Source organism: Typopeltis vanoorti, chromosome 8 (genome assembly GCF_054136105.1).
Source record: "Typopeltis vanoorti isolate ZY-2024b chromosome 8, IOZ_Tvanoo_1.0, whole genome shotgun sequence".
Classification (NCBI taxonomy): Eukaryota; Metazoa; Arthropoda; class Arachnida; order Uropygi; family Thelyphonidae; genus Typopeltis; species Typopeltis vanoorti.
The window spans coordinates 3,397,266-3,414,887 of record NC_143556.1 but is presented as its reverse complement, the minus strand read 5'-3'; the positions used below and the strand labels follow the sequence as shown (position 1 = coordinate 3,414,887).

Here is a 17,622-nt window from a genome sequence, read left to right as displayed (position 1 = left end):
AAGTGCTAGATTTAAGCGATATTGTCCCCAAATATTTAAAGTTTTCAACAGAGTTTATATCATATCTATCTCCTGCTATCGTCAGACATTCTGTTTTTTGAAGGTGCATCATTAAATCTTCTAGTTTTTCTGTTTCTAAAGTTTAGGTCCTATATACTGCATCATCTTTACCTTGGGCTATTATCATCTGGTTGTTGGCAAAAAAAGTAAACAGTGTGCCCCCCCCCACCAACTGGAACACCCATTCCTCAACAGATGTATCCGAGAATCTCATTTTCTAATTACATTTTGTAAGTAATTTTAAAAAAGGTTTGGACGCACACCACATCCCTTTGTTTGTTTTTCTAAATTTTTCTGAAACTGCCATCCAACTTTGACTGTTTCCTGGACTGCATCACAGATGTTTATCAGATGGTGGTTCATCCACTCCAAATTTCCTAAGTGTTTCCTACACTTGGGGTATTGGTACTGAATTTTCTCATGATCTAACACAAATTAATCTGTTAACTAGAAGACCAGATGATTCTCACCATTCTTCTGACACTCTTGACCTTTTCTTAGTCAGCTCTCCCTCCAAATGCCTGCAGATATTTGCTCTCTTCTTAGCAGCTCTGACCATAAACTTATTTACCTTTCCTTTTCTATGAATTGATCTTCTCCCACCTAATCTCAATGTCAGCTTTGTACCCTATATACTAAAACAGTGCCAAGTAGATGACCTCCGGAATTTCTACACTGATTACCATTTCTGACCTGATCCAATGACCTACTCTAACGAAATAACTGAAATAATTCTTACTGGAATTAAGACTTTTATTTCCCACCCAACTACAAATCTCTGACCTGTGCCCAAGTTCTGGTTCTCTAAAAAAAAAATATGCATTTGTAGTCCATGATAAAAACTATAGCATATATCCAATGATTCTTGAGACTTTTCACACAATCTGCAATACATCCTAAGGTATAACACTGATTCCACTGATGTCACAGAAGAGGAAAGTCACTAGTAGTGTGCCTCAGGGGTCTGTTTTATGACCATTGCTGTTTAACCTGTATGTTAATGATATTAGCAAAGATTTGGATGGGGATATTCAGTTGTTTGCAGATGATGCAAAGTTGGGATGAACTATAAAGAGTAGAGAAAATGGTATTATGAGCTGTGTGTATTACAAAAGGATCTACTAGAAGTTTTTGATTCCATGGGGTCTTAAGGTAATAATAGTATCAGAAAATTATCAAGAAATCCAAAGCAGACTTTGTAAGAGCCAAATGCAATAAGCTTGCATCATGTTCAACTGGCAGTAGAGCCTTTTGGTCTCTTGCTGAGGCTGTTTGGCATAACTTTCTTCTGCTCTTGCTTGTTACCACCTTTCTCTTACCTCCTGATGATACCATGGTAACATTTCCCAAAGATAGAGCTGATCTCTTTGCATCCGTTTTTTTTTCTTCTTCAATTCTCAGGCAAATCATCTAAAAAAACAATATCCTGAACTGCTCATGGAATACATGAATTCTTCAGGACTCTGATCTTTTACCAGAAAAAAAAAAAATCCTGAATAGTCCTGATACTAATAATACTTTCAGTGTCTCAGAAAAGGAAGGTGAACCAGTGGCATGCCTCAGGGTTCTGTTCTTGGGGCCTTACTGTTAACTTATTTGTTAATGATATTTTATTTGGATTTACTAAGGATCTTCAAATGTTTGCTGCTGGTGCAAAGTTAGGTAGAACTATCAGGAATAGTGCTGATATTAATTCTCTACAGGAAGATTTGAATACACTTTTAGCTTCGACAAGTGAGTGAGATTGCAGTTGTAATATTAATAAATGCAGGGTGTTACACTTTGGGATACAGAGATATAAGGTTATGTGCTGTTATTGGTGGAGATGTATTTCAGGAAGTGAATGAGATTTGGGATCTTGGAGTGATGGTAGACAGTGAACAGAAATTCTGAGGGCACATTGCAAGTATTGCAAAGACTGTACACTGCATTGCTGTTATGATAAAAAGTATATTTATTATTTATTATTATTATTTTATTATTATTACGGGTATCTCAATGGAGTCAGTAGACTATCGCAGGAGACCCAAACTAGCAAAACAATATCTGTCATATCTCTTCTTGAATTCATTTACAGACGAAGAACTTACAACTAAGTCAGGCAATGAATTCCACTCATTCACCACCCTCCAGGCAAAAAACCTTGTTCTCACACCCTTGTTAACCACACTCTTCTTTAATTTCCAGCGATGACCTCTTGTTCTTCCATCACTATCACACAGCTGAAACATTTCCCCTGCATCAATCCTATAAAAACCTTTCAGTAATTTAAATGTTTCTATCATATCCACTCTTCTCTGCCTATCAACCAACCTCTGCAATCTATCAATGTAGGGAGCATTTTTTACATCACTCATCAACTTAAGTCACTCTTCTCTGAACCCTTTCCACAGCCTTCTCATCTCCAAAGAATCCAGGTGACCAGACCTGAGCACAGTAATTCAAATGTGGAAGTATCAACGCTTTATAAAGGGGAATAATAACCTCTTTATCTCTGGATGTCAGTGTGTTCCTCAACAACCAAGTAATCCTATGTGCAATCTTGGACACCTTAGCAATGTGTCCTCTGAACTTCATCTCCCTATCTACCAATACTCCTAAGTCCCTAGACTCATCAATCTCTTGGAGTACCTTTCCATTGATGTAGTACACAGCTGGTAATCTTTTAATCCCAAAATGCATGACTTTACACTTTTCCACATTGAACTGACATCCATTGTCTTTTGCCCATTTTACCAGCTTATTTAAATCCTCCTGCAAACTTTCAACATCAGCTTGATTTTTTATTGCACTACACAACTTTGCATCATCAGCAAACAACTGAATATTTCCCTTTAAGCCATTTCCTATATCATTTATATACAAATTAAGCAACAATGTCCCAAGCACAGAGCCCTGAGGCACACCACTGGTCACCTGCCTCATCCTGGACTCGGCATACACCACCTTCTGGTATCTCTCCCTGAGCCATTCTCCTATCCATATCACCAATTTAGTATCTATTCCCATCTGCTCCAATTTGCATAACAGTATTCCATGGGGGCATCCTGTCAAAGGCCTTAGCAAAATCCAGAAGTACCACTGTGTGTGTAGCCAGTTCCTTTGTCCAACTCAGATGTCATTCTATTATAAAAAGTTAATAGATTGCTAAGGCAGGATCTACCTTTAACAAAACCATGTTGGCCTCTACAGAGTATCATATCCTGATCCATCCATTCTTGAAATTTGTCTTTAACCAACTTTTCCAATACTTTTACCACTACTCCTGAGATGATGATTGGTCTATAATTAACTACCACAGTTTTAGAGCCACCTTTATGCATAGGAACCACTTTGCCTAACTTCCGCTCCCTGGGGACCATACCAGAGTTCAAACTTAAGTTAAATATCCAAGTAAGAGGGGTTGACAATTCCTTTGCACATTCACGCAACACCCAAGCTGATATTCTATCTAAACCTACAGCATTTAAATTTTGCAATATATTAAATACCTCTGATTTCTTAACTTCAATTCTCACATTAGTTATTGCTATAGGTACAGAGATATCCTCACTTGGGTAACAGACTTTGAAAAGTGATCACTCAGTAACTTAACTATTACGTCCGATTTTGTCACCTCAATACCATCAGCACGCACTAAAGTCATTCTTCCGAAGTCATTCTTCCTTTTACATGCTACATATCAGAAGAAATCTTTGGGATTACTCTTGATCTCATTGGTTAAGTTCTTCTCATAATCTGATTTAGCTTTTCTTACTATGTTGGTAACCTTCCTAGCTTGAGCCTTGTACTGCTCATGGGTGTACTGATCGCATTTCTCCTTGTACATTCTCCATAACATTAACACGTAGAGATAAGGAGGTGGTGGTGCCTCTATATAAGGCATTGGTCAGACCACATATGGACATATTGTGCTCAGATATGGTCACCCAGTTTTCATTGTGATGTGGAAACACTAGAGAGGATCCAAAGATGAATTACCAAAGTGATATCAGGAATCTGAAGTGTTGGTTATGAAGAGCATTTGAGGGAATGTGGATTACCGAGGTTGGTGGATAGGAGGTAAAGAGGAGATATGATAGAGACCTTCAAGTTAGTTAAGGGATTCTGTTGTGTAAAGATGTGGTGAAGAAGGGTGTGAGGAGTAGAGATTTTTTACGTGGAGAGTTGTTAGTGAGTGAAATGCATTGCTAGAATGCATTGTGAATTCAGGTAGTGTAAATAACTTCAAAGCTCATTATGATGGACATGTGATTGGTTGAGTGGGCCTCCCACAATGAGTCTGTTTACTCCATGGAGGTTACCAAAATAATAATAATAAGCCTCACTTCTAAATAGTATCTCTCCAGTTGTAGTCTGGAATTAACAAGGCTCGATAAATCCACTTGCCCATGGTGAGTAGATTTTGCCAGCTTGTAAGTAGCTGCAAGATGGATCAAACAGAATTTTTTTTATGCAATAAAAAATAACTTTTTGACAAAATATTTTTAACTTCAAAAATAGAGATGCATCACCACTGATCATTTTATAGAAGTCCTACTGACTTATGGACACACATCATTAAAACAAATAGGAGTCTTGGGCAAGTACATTTTTTTTCATGATGAGTAGAATTTTGAATAATTTATCAAGCCTGAGATTTAACACTCATCTCCTGTATTGCTTATATAAGCAGTCATACTCATCTGACATCTACCGTAGCAAATACAAATTCGAAAGACTATTTATGGAATCAGCTTCAGCCCTAAGAAATTCTCCAACCTCAACAAATTTGGTTGTATGCAACTGCCCCAAATTTGGGAAGCTTACATCAGCAGACCTTCAGCCAATTGCCAAGAACACCTATTAGCCCGCTAGAGGGCACCATCAGGACTTTTAGGAGAACAATAGCTTCATCTCTTCATTCCAAGTTACTGTGTTGTAGTGCCTACGTGCACGTGCCTTTTTTTGTAAGTTCCTTTAGAAGATGGCAACGTGACGTTGCCAAAATATCGGAAAGTATTTATTGATGTATAATTTAATTTATATCCTTAACTACGTTGTTCAATTCCTTAAGTGTTTTAATAATGCATAACCAATGTATAAGCCTGTCTACGAGACTCAGCATGGAAGCAAGCCTTTATGCAGCTTGTCCATCTTTTTCATTCAAAACACTTTTTCTCTTCCATTTAACTCCTAACACTATGAATCCCAAATCAGAATGACCTTAGCATATTGTTCTCGCATTTGGGATAGCGCATATAAAACCTCAATAAGAATTCTTGATTATATACAAAACAGAACAAATTATAATTATTGTTCATTTGTATAATGCCTTTTAGGCTGTATATAGATTGCTGTGCATGTATATAGTCATCTGGTTTTTAGAAGGATGAAGAGAGAGAGATGAGAAGATGGTACAGAGGATTCAGAGATGAGTGACTAAGCTGGTGATAGGTCTGTGGAATACTCCCTATGAGGATAGGTTGAAGGTGTGTGGGTTACAAAGTTTAGTTGCTATGCAGAAGAGAGGAGATATGATATTATAAGATATTAAAACAGTTTTAAAATTGACAAAGGAAATTTTTTACTATATCACAAATAGTCAGAATGAGGTTCATTTGTGGAAGTTGTGTAAGAATGAGTTAGTAAGGGATTGTATGAGTAGAATGGATTGCCAGAATTAGTTGCGAGTGTGCTCTGACAGTGAATGAGATTATGGAGAGGTATGATAGTTTTGTGTATAAAAGTTAGTGTGAGTCTCCCATAATAAGTCTCCAGATTCCATGGAGACACCATGTAATGATAACAGTATTGGAAGGGGTCTAGAGAGATGATTGACTAAGGTAGTTTCTGGTCTCTGGAATGTTGAGTATGGAGTAAAGAAATGCAATTTGCACAGTGTAGTGGATAAGAGGAGGATGGGTCTATTATTGAGGCATATAAGTTGGTAAGGGATTATCACCAGATTAATGTCACTGAGATTTTCCTTAGAATTGAGTTGAAATAGGGGAGGGGACAAACAGAGGCCCTCTCTGGAAGCTGTATAAGGATGGTATGAGTAGAAGAGTGAGAAATAGGTTTTCTGGATGGAGAGTGCCGAGTGATTAGAATGTGTTGCTTGAGAGAGTGAGTGTTAAGATGATGAATGCATTTAAGATGTGGTATTGATGAGCTGTATTGATAGTGATATTTCTATGATGAGACTGGACTCAATGGTGATCTGATAATGATAATAGGTGCTGTTTCTTTTAGCAATAAAATGGAGCGTTGGAATGGACGTGTGGCTTTAGTTACTGGAGCGTCAGTTGGAATCGGTGCTGCAGTATGTCGTCTGCTTGTCAGAGAAGGTATGAAAGTGGTTGGCTGTGCACGGGATGTAGATAAGATCAAGAAAATTAGTGAAGAAAAAGAAGTGAAAGCTGGACCTGGAACTCTTCTGGCCCTCAGGTATAGTAATATTATTAGTAGAAATGTCTTTTTAGAACGGTAGGATGAGTTATTATTATTATTATTATTATTATTATTATTATTACGGGTATCCCCATGGAGTCAGTAGACTCATCGCGGGAGACCCAAGCTAGCAAAACAATATCTGTCATATCTCTTCTTGAATTCATTTACAGATGAAGAGCTCACAACAAAGTCAGGCAATGAATTCCACTCATTCACCACCCTCCAGGCAAAAAACCTTGTTCTGACACCTTTGTTAACCACACTCTTCTTTAATTTCCAGAGATGACCTCTTGTTCTTCCATCACTATCATACAGCTGAAACATTTCCCCTGCATCAATCCTATAAAAACCTTTTAGTAATTTGAATGTTTCTATCATATCCCCTCTTCTTCGCCTATCAACCAATCTCTGCAATCCACAAGCTCTCAATCTATCAATGTAGGGAGCATTTTTTATATCACTCACCAACTTGGTCACTCTTCTCTGAACCCTCTCCACAGCCTCCTCATCTCCAAGGAATCCAGGTGACCAGACCTGAGCACAGTAATCCAAATGTGGAAGTATCAATGCTTTATAAAGGGGAATAATAACCTCTTTATCTCTGGATGTCAGTGTGTTCCTCAACAACCAAGTAATCCTATGTGCAATCTTGGACACCTTAGCAATGTGTCCTCTGAACTTCATCTCCTTATCTACCAATACCCCTAAGTCCCTAGCCTCATCAATCTCTTGGAGTACCTTTCCATCTATGTAGTACACAGCTGGTAATCTTTTAATCCCAAAATGCAAGACTTTACACTTTTCCACATTGAACTGACATCCATTTTCTTTTGCCCATTTTACCAGCTTATTTAAATCCTCCTGCAAACTTTCAACATCAGCTTGATTTTTTATTGCACTACACAACTTTGCATCATCAGCAAACAACTGAATATCTCCCTTTAAGCCGTTTCCTATATCATTTATATACAAATTAAACAACATTGGCCCAAGCACAGAGCCCTGAGGCACACCACTGGTCACCTGCCTCATTCTGGACTCGGCTCCTCCATACACCACCTTATGGTATCTCTCCCTGAGCCATTCTCCTATCCATATCACCAATTTAATATCCATTCCCATCTGCTCCAATTTGCGTAACAGTGTTCTATGGGGTATCCTGTCAAAAGCCTTAGCAAAATCCATAAGTACCACTGTGTAGCCAGTTCCTTTGTCCAACTCAGATGTTATTCTATTATGAATAGTTAATAGATTGCTAAGGCAGGATCTACCTTTAACAAAACCATGTTGGCCTCTATAGAGTATCATATCCTGATCCACCCATTCTTGAATTTTGTCTTTAACCAACTTTTCCAATACTTTTACCACTACTCCTGAGATGGTGATTGGTCTGTAATTCAATATTGCAGTTTTAGAGCCACCCTTATGCAAAGGAACCACTTTGCCTAACTTCCACTCCCTAGGGACCATACCAGAGTTCAAACTTAAATTAAATATCCAGGTAAGAGGGGTTGACAATTCATTTGCACATTCACGCAACACCCGAGCTGATATTCCATCTAAGCCTACCGCAGTGTTTGCATTTAAGTTTCGCAATATATTTAATACCTCTGATTTTTTAGCTTCAATTCTCACATTAGGTATTGCTATAGGTATAGAGATATCCTCACTTGGGTGATAGACTTTTGAGAAGTGATCACTCAGTAACTCGACTATTACATCTGATTTTGTCACCTCAATACCATCAGCACCCACTAAGGTTATCCTTCCGAAGTCATTCTTCCTCTTACTTGCCACATAGCGGAAGAACTCTTTGGGATTACCCTTGATCTCTTTGGCTAAGGTCTTCTCATAATCTGATTTAGCTTTTCTTACTATGCTGGTAACCTTCCTAGCTTGAGCCTTGTACTGCTCATGGGTGTCCTGATCGCCCTTCTCCTTGTAAATTCTCCATAACATTTTCTTTTTTTGTAGTTCAAGCTTGATACTACTGCTCATCCATCTAATGCCTGCCTTGTTTGACCTCCTGACCATGGGGACACAATCTGATATTGCTTTCCTCAGATACCCGCTGATTTTATCCCAAGCACTGCTAACATCTTTCCCTTGCAATATGTTCTGCCATGGGATGGCTGCAAGCTCACTCCGAAGCGAGTTATCAAACTTTCTAACAATTTCATTCATATACTTTGATATATACATAATATAAAACATTAACAATTTTTAATATTTTATAAATCTTATAATTTGCTGATAGATTTTAGAGAAAGCATTGACTTCATAAGAAGCACTTCCGATATGAGTAGAAACATAAAGACAAAAATGCATCTCAGTGCACACATTTTGCCTGAAATAATACTGTTGCTGAACCCCAGTTGAATAGCATCTGTGTTCTCTCACCAACAGGACTGTGTTTGTGAATCCCACTGTGGCTTGGATGTTTGTGAGTCTTTAGCCTTGACCACCTAACTTGTCACACTTGTGAAAAGATATTATTATTAACATCTGACCTTCATGGCATCAGAGACTCATAATGGGAAGTACACACTGTCACATACTCATAATGGAAGGTACACACTGTGCTTTAAACTGATTCAGTGTCTACATTTGCAGCACATTCCACTCTCCAACCACTATTTATGCAGAGAGCCTTCTCCTCACTCTTTTGCTCATATCTTGCTTAAACTTTTTCCAGGGATTGCCTCTTGTTCTATCCACTTCTCCCATTATATGAAAAGCTTCTTCCATGTTAACCTTATAACAACCCCTGACCAACTTATATGTCTCAATCATACTCCCCCTCCTATTCATGAGGTTTTGAAAATTACATAAACTGGTCTCATACTCCACATTCCAGAGACCAGCTACCACCTTTGTAGAATCTTCTCTGCACCCTTTCTAACATATCTTCATGAAAACTTGTGACCAAATCTATGCAGAATAATCCATATTAAGCCGGATCAAGGCTTCATACAATGGAATCATAACCTCTTTATTTCTGTATATCAAGGCCCTCTACATCATTTCCATTATATAATGTGATGACTTCACAACTTGTGCCATGTGGCCCATGAATTTCAGGTACTTGTCCTCCACCACTCCCAAATCTGTCATTTCCTCTACCTCTTTCAAAGTTTTTTCCCCCACCAAGTGTATACTTTGCATCTCACTGTTGCTTACCAAATTTCAACACCTTACATTTCGCAATGTTGAATTGACAGTTCCACTTACCTTCCCATCCATACAATCTATTCAAGTTCTCCTGTAAGACTATAACATCTTGACTTTGCATTGTTCTTCCCAATTTTGCATCATCTGCAAACATTTCTATATCACCAGTTAAACCCATCCCAATATCATTAATATACAAACCGAACAATAATGGTTCCAGTACATGGCCTGTGTAGCTCAGTGGAAGTGCATCCTCTGCACTAGGCTGTCTAAAGATCAACTAATGCAAGTCTAGTTGCTGACAGGAGGAACTTTTTCTAAGCCTTTCTTCAACCAGTTTCTGAGTTAATCTATTTCTAGCAGGTTTTTTTCTCCTCCACCACTTTTTCTTGTAAACTCAAGAAAATTGATCCAAACCCACACTATTTCAAACAAGTACATATGCTGTTAGGGTTAGGTACCAAGAGATGGCAGCACTTATTTGCCACTTATCATTAGTGAGAGTCTTGGGCTAGTTAAAAGAGGCCTTGCCTACTCCCTATAATGGAATAAAAGCTATTAGCTGATTTTTTTTCTTCTTCTCAATACAGACCTCATATACACCTTTCTGATACCTATCTGCTGCCAGTCTCTGATCCAACTCACGAGTCTGTTATCCATTTCAGTTTATTGAACATCTTGTCATGTGGCAGTCTATCAAATTGATATCATACATTTTGTGTTTTGATTAAGCTAAGGATTACATAACTATACCACAGATGTATCTTTTCAAGTTTCCTATAAATAAAAGGATGACACCATTTTATGAAAACATTTTTGAAAAAATTTTTATGAGTATAAAAGAATAATTTTTTGTTAAGATTGGGATGGTTTCTTCAGGATTCAGCAGCAACCTCCATTAACAATGTTTTGGATATAATTTACTTACGAGTACATTCATACTGGACTGTGTGTTGTACATCAGGCAGGAATTTCCTTGATTGTGATCATCTTCCTTCTGCACTAGGTATGTACATTTTTCCAAAATTTTCAATATATATATGAGGGTGTTCAAAAAAAAGGCTGAACTTTTTAAATAGCATGGCAAATGGCACAGAGAGTGCACCTAGTGGCAGGTTTTGACAACAAACTGCCATTTGCCTCATTTCTGTTATGAGCATTAGTCATTAAATTATATACGCTGAAGTGAGTATGTGCACAAGCTGTTTGTCGGATTAGCGACAAAGTGACAATTGAAAGAGCTTGAAGAACAATGTGTGTTTGTGAAATTTTGCTGCAAACTTGGTAAAAATTTTACAGAGACATTTCAGAAACCAAGATGTAATCGTCGCAGTGGCTGGGGAAAGGGTCTCCTTGACCAAAAAAAGCACAGATGAGTCGGTCAAAGATCAAGGTGATGTTGGTTGTGTTTTTGATTGGAAAGGCATTATCCATTATGAATTTGTGCCCCATCCATGCTATTCTCCACCCTATTGACCAGCAGACTTTTTCCTGTTTTCCAAACTTAAAACCACTCTGAAAGGATGTTGTTTCCAAACCATAGAGGAGATTCAGGAAATTGCAATTAGAGAACTGCATTTATAATATAATATAATATAAACAAATATAAGTTTACATTCCAACAATGTAAACTTATATTTGTAAAATTAATTACATTGAGATTTTTTTATACCATTTATCTTATTTCAAGTGATTAAAAAAATATTTCTTTTTGAAAATTTGCATTATGACAATCTGCACATAGTGAAATATATATGGAATTATGCTTATTCTATTTCGATTTTGTGATCGTATCATCCTGTATTATCTACAAAATTAACAAAAGAAAGCAAGATAGCAATTATTACAATCGGTTTTCCTTTATAAAACTATAGTACTGTAGGCAAATTTTGCCATTTTTATTAATTTTTTATATATTTTTTCTTTTTTATCTAGTCTGGAAACCCTGTAGAGACCAAACATGGAACTCATTCAGGCCACTTCAGGCTTCCAATAAATAAGGCGGTAAGCATACCTGTTCTCCAACCAACAGGCTACTTGTTGGTTGGATAGCAGATATGCTAACCACTTGGCCAACCAGGCTGGTAAGCAGTATCAAGAAAACTAGCAATATTGAGATTGCTCTGCATATATACTAGCATTATGAACCATGTGACTACATATGTTGCAGATATTGCTGACATTGTGGCATTGACTGATGTGTGAGGGAGATACGTAAATTGAACCACATAATGCATTGCTTGACCAAGCGCCAAATTGATGTTTTTGGAAAAATATTTGGCATTTGGTCAAAAGGAATGCATTCCGTTTGGCGTTTAGTTCTTTGAAACAAAACTGTGAAAATATAGACTCTTGCTTGGTCGTGATTATTTGTAGGTTACATCATTATACGTCAGATGGCAACCTAAACTCCCAAACATCAATTTGTAACTTGGTCAAGTGATGCATAATGCAGTCCAATTGGAGATGCTTATGATATTGCAGATGCAGCCATGGGATTAAATGGGATATCAGCCCATGTATTATAAGAATGTGCTAGGGAATTGGCAGCCAGTAATTAAGCCATTTAATTTAGGTCTGATTAAGTTTACATTACCCTTATGAAATATGCTAAGGGAGCAGAAAGAGGGCAAAATAGTTCCATTGCATAAGGGATAAACAGAGGTAACAAATTACAGACCAGCCAGTATCTTGGGAGTGGTGGTTAAAGTTTTGGAGAAGCTTGGTCGAAGGCAGAATTCTAAAATAAAATAGGAATATGATATTCCATGGGGGTTGGGATGAATGGTTTTATGAAAGGTAAGTCCTAAGTGCTTTGTTCACTTTTTTAAGGTGACAATTGAGTTCACATGGCTACACGATACTGTTGGGCTTTGCAAAGCCATTCAACAGGATACCATATGGATTCCATATTATATACTCTTTTGCATAAATTTGAACAAATGTAATTTGATATGAAGTTTGGAAAGTTTTATAAGAGTGGTTGATGGGTAGAAATCAGAGAAATAGCATATGTGGTAAGTAATTGAAAATGGGTGACTGGTGGTAGGATCTGTATGTGGGCCACTGTTATTTAATTTGTATGTCAGTGATATAGGAAATGATTTAGGAGAAAATATCCGGTTTGCTGACAACACAAAACTGGAAGTCAATGAAGATGATATGGAAAGATTACAGAATGACTTAAATAGACTGATATGGGCAAAGAATACAAAGAATACTTAAACTTCCACATTAAACTGCAGTTTAATGTGGAAGTTTAAGGTAATGTCGAGAAGAGATAACTTGCTTCTACATTGATGGAACTGGACTACAGGAAATTGATGATGCCAGGGAAATTTGGGGATAACTGTAGATGGGGAATCAGATTACTCGGCTGCTGGAGAACATACTAACAAGAAGGGATAGGAGGTGATTAATTATTACTGTTGTAAGGCTCTAATAAACCCAAGGTCTGCAGAATGTTCCCTATGAGTACAGATGGAAGGTTTGTGGGTTATAAAGGCTAATTGATGGTTCAAAACAGAGGATATTATAAATACATAAAAGTTATTGAAGGGTTTTATAGGATTGATATAAAAAAACTTTTTTTTTTTTCAGTACATGGCAAGAAGTGAGAAAATGAGGGACACCTTTGAAATTGTATAAGAGCATGGTTGGCTAGGGTGTGAGGATGTTTTGCTTGGTCGAATGTGTGAAATGGGTTGTGAAGGCTTTGTCAATGAGTAAGTTGAAGGAAAAGTGTGATACTCTTTGTGTGCATGAATAATGGTTAGTGTGGTTTTCTCACAGTGAGTCTTGGAGTTGCATGTGATAATGGTAATTATATGCCCAAATTTGATGAAGTTTGGAAAATTTTTCAGGGGTAACTATTAATTTTTTTTGGAAATAACGTATACACTAAAATCCCTGAAAAACTTTCCAGGCCTCAACAAATTTGGGTGCATGAGATTGCCCCAAATTTGGGAGGGAGGGAGGCATTAATGTTCAGATCTTCAGCCCAATTGCCAAGACTACTCAATTTAGCCCACTAGGAGGAGCCATTTAGGACTCTAGTCCTGACTTTATTATTTATTAATTCATTATTATTATTATTATTATCCATTTATTAATTATTATTATCATCATCACATCGACTTCTTTGGAGTTAGTAGACTTTCAGAGGTTCGTTTAACCAACAAGATAATATTAAAATCCTCAATGTTCCTTGAATTCTCAAGGCATTCTAGTAATGTGCTCCATTCGCTTATAATTTTCCATGTAAAAAATCTACTTGATAAAATCCCCTCACCAACTTGAATGACTCTCTTGTATCACCTCTTTTTCTATGTCCACCAAACTCTAATTTATATTCCTTCAACCTTTCTTCATAACCAACATTCCAGAGACATGATACTGCCTTAGTCACTCATCTCTGGACTTTCCTCACTGTTCACTTCAGTGAAATTAGGTGGCCAAATCTTAGCACAGTAATACAAGAATGGTCTGACCAGTGCTTTATATAGTGGCACAACCATTTCCTTATCCCTACATGTCAGCATACTCCTAATTGTAGCAGCAATGCAATGTGCACTGTCACTCATTACTCCAAGATTTCAAATCTTATCCATTTCCTGAAGTATTGTTCGATTGATACAGTGCATGACCTTATATCTCTTCATCACTCTGAAATGTAACACGTTGCACTTATTAATATTAAAACTATAACCCCACTTATTTGTCCAAGCTAAAAGTGTATTCAAATTTTTCTGAAGGGAAATAACATCAGCAGTGCTCCTTACAATTCTCCCCAACTTTGCATCTGAGGATTCTCATTCAGTCTGCATGAGATATCATTAACAAATAAGTTAAACATCAGGGATTCAAGAACAGAAGGAGGAATCCTTCTGTTCTTGAATCCCTGATGTTTAACTGTTTAACTGATGAATACACCCTGGAATATACCACTATTTGTCTTTTTAGAGACGCTGCTCCATCATACGCAGCTTGTAGGTATCATTCAGAGAGCCATTCTCCAATCCATCTTACCAATCCCATCCTCTGCAACTTATATGCTTACCTATCATGATGTAATCTATCAAATGCTTTTGCAAACTCCAAGAATATCACTGTTTGTGAATCTCTCTTATGCAACTTTGTCATGAATGCAAGTAGATTGCTAAAACAAGTCATACTCTTTACATACCTTGACTACAACTTCAAATATACAGACTGGTCTATAATTCGAAATTTCTGTCCTAGAACCATGTTTGTGGAGTAACACTATTTTGTCTTCCTTCTATCCCTAGGAACCTTCCCCACTGCAAGATTTCCATTAGATAACCAGGTTAAGGGCATAGTTAACTCTTTTGCATATTCCTTAAAAATATGTGGTGATGTACCATCAATCCTCACAGTCCTATTAATATCTAACCCCATTAGCACATGATTCTCCCAATATTTCATTCCTCTCACCTTCTCTACATCTACATGTTGCATAGCATCATTGACACTGGTACGATATACACTGATGAAATGCTTATAACTCCAGTACATTTTTTGCAATGATCACTGCTACCATAACTACCCTTCAGTTTCATTTTGCATAATTATTCTTCCTCTTGTTTGTCATATATAAGAAGGATTACCCTTGGCCTGACTAGCTAGTCTCCTTTCATAGTGTACTTTTTCTTTCTTTACTACTTGCATTTTCCTGTAAAACAGCTGATATTTGATTCAATAACATGGCTATATTAACATTGAAATTTCTTAATATCCAAAAACACCTTGAGTTCATCTACAACTTTTCTCATCAATCCTTGTCACATTGGTCATGCATCATGTTCCACCTGTATGATACATACTTGCAAAGTAATCCCCTTAATGACTCGACTATTTCTTCTGATTCTAACCAAGAACCATCAGTGTTTATTAAAGTTATTCTTCCAATATTTGTCTTCCTCACGTTTATCACATTGTGAAAGAACACTTTGGGATTTCCCTTAACCTGCTTATCTAATTTGTTTTATAATTTTTCCTTCCTCACCATGCAAATCACCCTTGTTTCTTGTGTTTTTATCACTCATGAGTTGCTGACCACCTTATTCCTTATGCTCTTTCCATAATTTTATTCTTTGGCAGCTCTTGTTTAATTGATGCTTCTCACCATTTAACTCCCATCTAATTTATCATCTTATCCCTATATAGGACTAAAATATTGTAATAATGTTGCAAATGTTGTTGTTATAATGTTGAATATTTACAATATTGTAAAATATTGTAAGGCCTGTGGGGTGCTTAAGGGTCAAAGCTGTATAACTGAGAGGAGACCTCCACATAGTCTTTAAAGGAATGCAGAGAAAGCTGACATTTATTTTGCTATTGATATTGCTGACATTTGAAGGCATTCTGGATGCCATAGTACTGCTGAGTAGGTTCACATGGGCATTATCTCATATACACCAAAGTTGGATAGCTGAAGAGTACAATCAAATAGGTTATAGCTAAGATTAGTATTAAGATGGATTGGATTGAAGACAATTTCTGTTGATTCCACAATTCTTCTTTTCAGTTCATCATAGCATCTAAAAATATTTTCTAATTTGTTCAAGATCACTGGATGAATGATAGACTCCTCCTCATTAGGACGAGCAGAATTAAGAATATCATTAGATATTGCACTAGCTCTAGTTCTGCTATATATGTCTCTCATATGTTCTTCCAAATGCAACTCAATGGATTTCTCTGTCTGACCAAAATAGGGCAAATTGCAATTACACCAAAGACAATAAACTTTTGGATACTTTATGGTGCCATGTTTAGGTTTAGATGAACCAAATAAGGAATGGAATTTGGAAAAAGAAGTATGGATTTTAAATTTCTTGAGAATTTTAGCTAGCTTTGATGAAACAGAGCAGATATATGGTAGAGATCTAAAGCCTTTTATATCAGTACTATCTTCAGTACAGTGAGCAGATGGATTAAAAAGCACTTTACAAACAGTTTTATTTTTTAGGACAGCCATTTTTCTGAAATGTTGTAAGAAGAAACTGTAGTTCTTTGGTGATCTCTTGTTCTTCACTGAGGGAGCAAGCACATTTGCCCAAAGTGGAAATGATGTCAAGCTTTTGGGACAGATAATGATTAGACTGCACATGAAGTCATCTGCTGGTATGTGTGGGCTTTCTATATATATATATATATATATAAAAGAGGGTAATATTCTGTTGGAGAATTACTCTGAAAAAAAAAAAAAAAAATTAAATGAGGTAACCAATGATATTAAATGAGGTAGTAAGATAAGCCCAAGACATAACAGTGTAAATATGACACAGGAAGTGATCACATCAAGTACTGAGTACTTGATGCCAATAGTACATCAAGTACTACACTGAAAAGTAGCATGGAAAAGGGGGTGGCTGACAGACACCAGAGAATAGTATATGGTGGAGTGGAATCTAGGAGAATAATGGTGACCAGTGGATGTCCTTGAGGTTCAGCACTAGGGTCACTACTCTGTAATTAGAATATCGACTCTTAAATCTTTCTCTATGTCATTGATATACAAATTTCTCTAGTGCTGAATCCTGAGGAACTCCACCTATTCACCATCATTCTCCTAGATTCAACTCCACCATATACTACTCTCTGGTGTTTGTCTGTCTGTCAGCCATCCCCTATCCATGCTATTAGCCTCACATCCATTCCCATTTCCTCCAGCTTTTGTAATAGTTTCCCATGTGGTATTCTGTCAAATCGTTTGGCAAAGTTGAGCAGTATCATGGTGTAGCCATTACCTTCATCCAATTCAGTTGTCGCTTTATTATAAAATGTGAATAAGTTACTAAGACAGGACCTACCCTTTACAAAGTCATGCTGCCCACTATAGAGTATTGACAATATTTTATACAAATAACAAAATAAATCAGCTAACGCCTTTTATTCCCTAATAGAGAGTAAGCGAGGCCTTCATACTCT

General features: G+C 37.0%; 1 protein-coding gene across 2 annotated transcripts in view; it reads left to right on the top strand.

Annotated features, from left to right (window-relative positions):
• The window catches only part of LOC150103683 (dehydrogenase/reductase SDR family member 11-like), a 99,286-nt gene that overhangs the window by 7,974 nt on the left and 73,690 nt on the right, over positions 1-17,622 (top strand). For both annotated transcript variants that reach the window (XM_090396492.1, XM_090396493.1), the window contains exon 2: positions 6,295-6,489. In XM_090396492.1, coding sequence (XP_090252618.1) covers positions 6,302-6,489 — 188 coding nt within the window. In that variant the 5' untranslated portion in view covers positions 6,295-6,301. The remainder of the gene's footprint in view (positions 1-6,294; positions 6,490-17,622) is intronic.